Source organism: Fulmarus glacialis, unplaced genomic scaffold (genome assembly GCF_000690835.1).
Source record: "Fulmarus glacialis isolate BGI_N327 unplaced genomic scaffold, ASM69083v1 scaffold38159, whole genome shotgun sequence".
Lineage (NCBI taxonomy): Eukaryota > Metazoa > Chordata > Aves > Procellariiformes > Procellariidae > Fulmarus > Fulmarus glacialis.
This window is the reverse complement of record NW_009234552.1, coordinates 1-3333: the sequence shown is the minus strand read 5'-3', so window position 1 is coordinate 3333 and position 3333 is coordinate 1. Positions and strand designations below refer to the sequence as shown.

Below are 3333 nucleotides of genomic sequence, written 5' to 3'. Positions count from 1 at the left end.
CCCTGCCGCTGACCGCATGCAGCCCCAAAGGTCGGCCCGCGGGCGGGATGCTGTTGGGAAACACGCTGGCGTGTCCCTTCGATGACACTCCCCTGTTTGTCACACCGTGGCATAGCATGGCCTGGACTGATCCCAGCCGGTCCCGTAGCTGGAGACGGCTGCCGTCTCCCGGTGTCCGCCAGGCATCCAGGCAGATTAAAAACATTAAATAAATGTCAAGCAGGCTTTGATGTAGCATGTGCAAATCTCGGCGTAGGTGGCCAGCTGTGCTTTGTGTGACTTCAGCTCTTGAGTTTTGAAGATCCAGACCGTGACACCAGGGAAAGTCCCTGGGTCAGCGCTTGAAAGTTTACAGAAGTAAACAGGAAAGTTGACAGAAGTGTTAAAGCAACTTCTGTAACAACAGCGTGTTCTTCTGTAGGCACAGGGCACCTCTGTGCGGCTGGGACTTAGAGTTGGTGAGTGCCAATGACTTGCGGACTAAGCCGACTTGTTACCTTTCCCCCCTCCAGGAGAAGTTGTATCTTCTGGTATTTTCTGGTGGGATACACCTAGGGTCTCTGTTTTTAATTCAAGACTCCAAGTGCTTTCAGGCTTATAACTAAACCATCACACTAGTTATGATGTAGGATAAAGGATGTACTTTATCCTACATTTATCCTTCATTGCCAGTTAATGGCAATTCTTTTTTTTTTTTTTTTTAAACTATTATCTTGAAATGAGTCCGACTCTAAGACAAGTGCAAGGGCTGGGTTAGGATGAGTGAGTTTTGTTTGCTCACAGCTGGGACAGGAGGGGGCTGAGCGAGTGCGTGGCAGCAGGGACGAGCTTCCACCTGGGCGAAGGGAGCGTGGTCGCAGATGACATCCTGCGATGCCTGTCTGGCTGCTGTGGCGAGTGGGTGTCAAGGGGCACCCTGGGGTGCCGCCGTGCCTCATCGGCTCCGCAGGGCTGCACCCCCCAGCCGGGCTTACACGCCAGCTGGATCCAGGGAGCATCCGGGGGGTCCTGCAAAGGCTGGTGGCAGCAGGAGCGGGGTCAGGGACCCCACACGGACCCCTGCCCAGCAGTGCTGCTGCGGCTGTTCTCAGGGCCAGGCTGCGGCGGGCAGCGCTGGCGTGGGTCTGCCGTTGTCCTCACCAGCTCAGGCTCGCGTGCAGAACAGAGGAGCTGAGACAGTTGGTCTAAGAGGCAAAGGCAGGAGGAGCAGGCAGGGCTGCAGGGAGTATTTCTAAGTGAGCAGGCAGGCTTACCTTGTGTCCTCAGGTTGTGCTTTAAACAAAGAGTGTGTTTAAAAAAAACCTGTTGTGACCAGCCAAACAGGAAGGTGCTGTGAGTGCATCTCTCATCACTCCAAGGATGCAGGAGGAGGAGGAGGAAGGGGGGACTAGCTTGCATGCACCATCAAATATAGCGGGGCTGTGGTCCAGGCTGGGGGCATAGGCGCTGCTGTAGTTGCACACGTGGAAAGGCACGTAGATCCTCATTAAAGCAGCATCTAAAGCTCTCTTCCCTTTCAGTCGCTGCTGGTGTCTAAACTTTAGCTCGCACCTCCGTGGAGAGCACGCAAGGCTTGACTAACCCAGGGCAGCTCTGCACTGGCGGGGGCTGGGCGGGCGTGTCAGCCACCGGTGCCCCAAACAGCCGCTGACCTCCTGTGCTGGCGTCTGCAAGATCTTTGGGCCCCATCCGCGTCCCCAGGCGGGATGTGGCTAACCCTCCTGACTTTTTATTTTTCTCTGCAGCTTGAAGGATGCAAACGACCTGCCAATTCAGTGTGAAATTTCTCCCCTTGTCTCCTACGGAGGAGAAGTGAGTAGTGGCTCTCAGAGCTCAGGTGCCCTTGCAGATTAACTAGGTGGGTGGGGAGGCTGGCGGGGCACGTGTGTGAGCCCTGGCCGGGGAGGGGGTAAGCCACGAAAGCATGACTTGAATTCACTGTGGAGCTTTTTGAGGCAGTGTCCCACAAGCCGCTAGCACAGGCGGGGACCAGAGCCACCTGTGAGCAGCTCAGCAGGTCAACAGAGCAGATGATGCGTGGTGTGTTCCTAACGAGCTGCTTCGTCCTCCCGTAGGGTCTGGAAAAGTATGTGAAGGACCGAGAGTTTTGTGCACCTTTGATTATCGACGAGGATGGGATCCACGAGCTGGTGAAGAACGGGATGTAGTGGCGGCGCAGTGCCCAAGCCGGGCTGCCCGTCCGCCTGGCGGGCTGGGAATTCGGACACATGAAGGTTTATAGTTGTAACTGGTAGGGGCTGATCCTGCTCGCTCTGGCCCTCTGCAGAGGAGGATGTAACCCACTCGGTTCTTGGCATGTTGTACGCTTCTATTTATATTTTAATTTAAAAACCAAACACTTTATGGATTCCCCTGCCACGAAGCACAGCTATGGTGCTGCTCTTTGCACTCCAGGCTGTGGGCATTTATTTTTAAACATGTATATAGTAATAGTCATTGTACATGCAGAGGATTTTTATGGTACGGGGCTGGGGTTAATCTTGAATTTTTATTTTTCTCAAATCTACGTGACTATTTTTTTTAATAGGGTCCTTGTCATTGCCCATGTCCTCCCTTTTGGTCATCCTTTGTACATTGCACAACTGGAAACACCCGATTAAACTCTGAGTCCCTCCTGTCTGTCATCTGGTGTAGTTTTAGTGATGGTGGCTTTCTGCAGAGGCTCTACTCGTAGAGCAGAGATCCGACTGCGTCACACCGCGTGCCCCGCTCTGCCCAGCTCAGCAGCAGCTGCTGCCCGGGGGGGTCGCAGGCAGGTCCCCTGGCCCGTGGCACTTGTTTCGTTTCTGGAGGAAGCAGAGGGCTGCGCTTTCCTCTTGAATTTCTGCAAGTGGCAGCAAGCCTTGAGCAGGTAAGAACGGGTGGGTGTGCAATACTGCCGGAGTGCTCGGGGTGACACCAGCCTGGCACAGCGCTCTCCAGCAGCATCACGTGCCATCTGCTTTTCCAGGGAGGGCTCTTCGGCTCCTGCCAGAGCCCACCGCTCTGAAGCGTGGTGTCCCTGTTCCCTTGGGCAGAGGGGCTCTGCTGCCTTCCCTCCTTTTTGGGAGGGGAGATGGTGCTCGGCCGGCCCCTCTGCTGCTCCCAAGTCCCGCTGCAGCCCCTGGGGCGGGGTGGCACAGCCACCCACTGCCCTGCAGCTGCCTGGGGAGGGATTTTTCCCTTGCAGGGCTCGGAACGGGCCCAACCCTCTCCCCCCAAGGGAAGTTGCAAAGCCCCCCGAGTGCAGGGGTGGCTGTTGGGCACCCCAGGCTCAGCTGAGCACTTGGCTCCCCAGGCAGCGTGCCAGGGCAGCTGGGGCCATGCGGGGGG

At 56.1% G+C, this 3333-nt stretch overlaps 1 protein-coding gene across 1 annotated transcript in view; it reads left to right on the top strand.

Annotated features, from left to right (window-relative positions):
- Positions 1-2622, top strand: part of UAP1 (UDP-N-acetylglucosamine pyrophosphorylase 1) — a 6661-nt gene extending 4039 nt beyond the window's left edge. Inside the window, exons 7-8 of the mRNA XM_009585682.1 lie at positions 1746-1812; positions 2076-2622. Of these exons, the coding sequence (XP_009583977.1) occupies positions 1746-1812; positions 2076-2168 (160 nt within the window). The 3' untranslated portion in view covers positions 2169-2622. The remainder of the gene's footprint in view (positions 1-1745; positions 1813-2075) is intronic.
- The last annotated feature ends 711 nt before the right edge of the window (positions 2623-3333 follow it).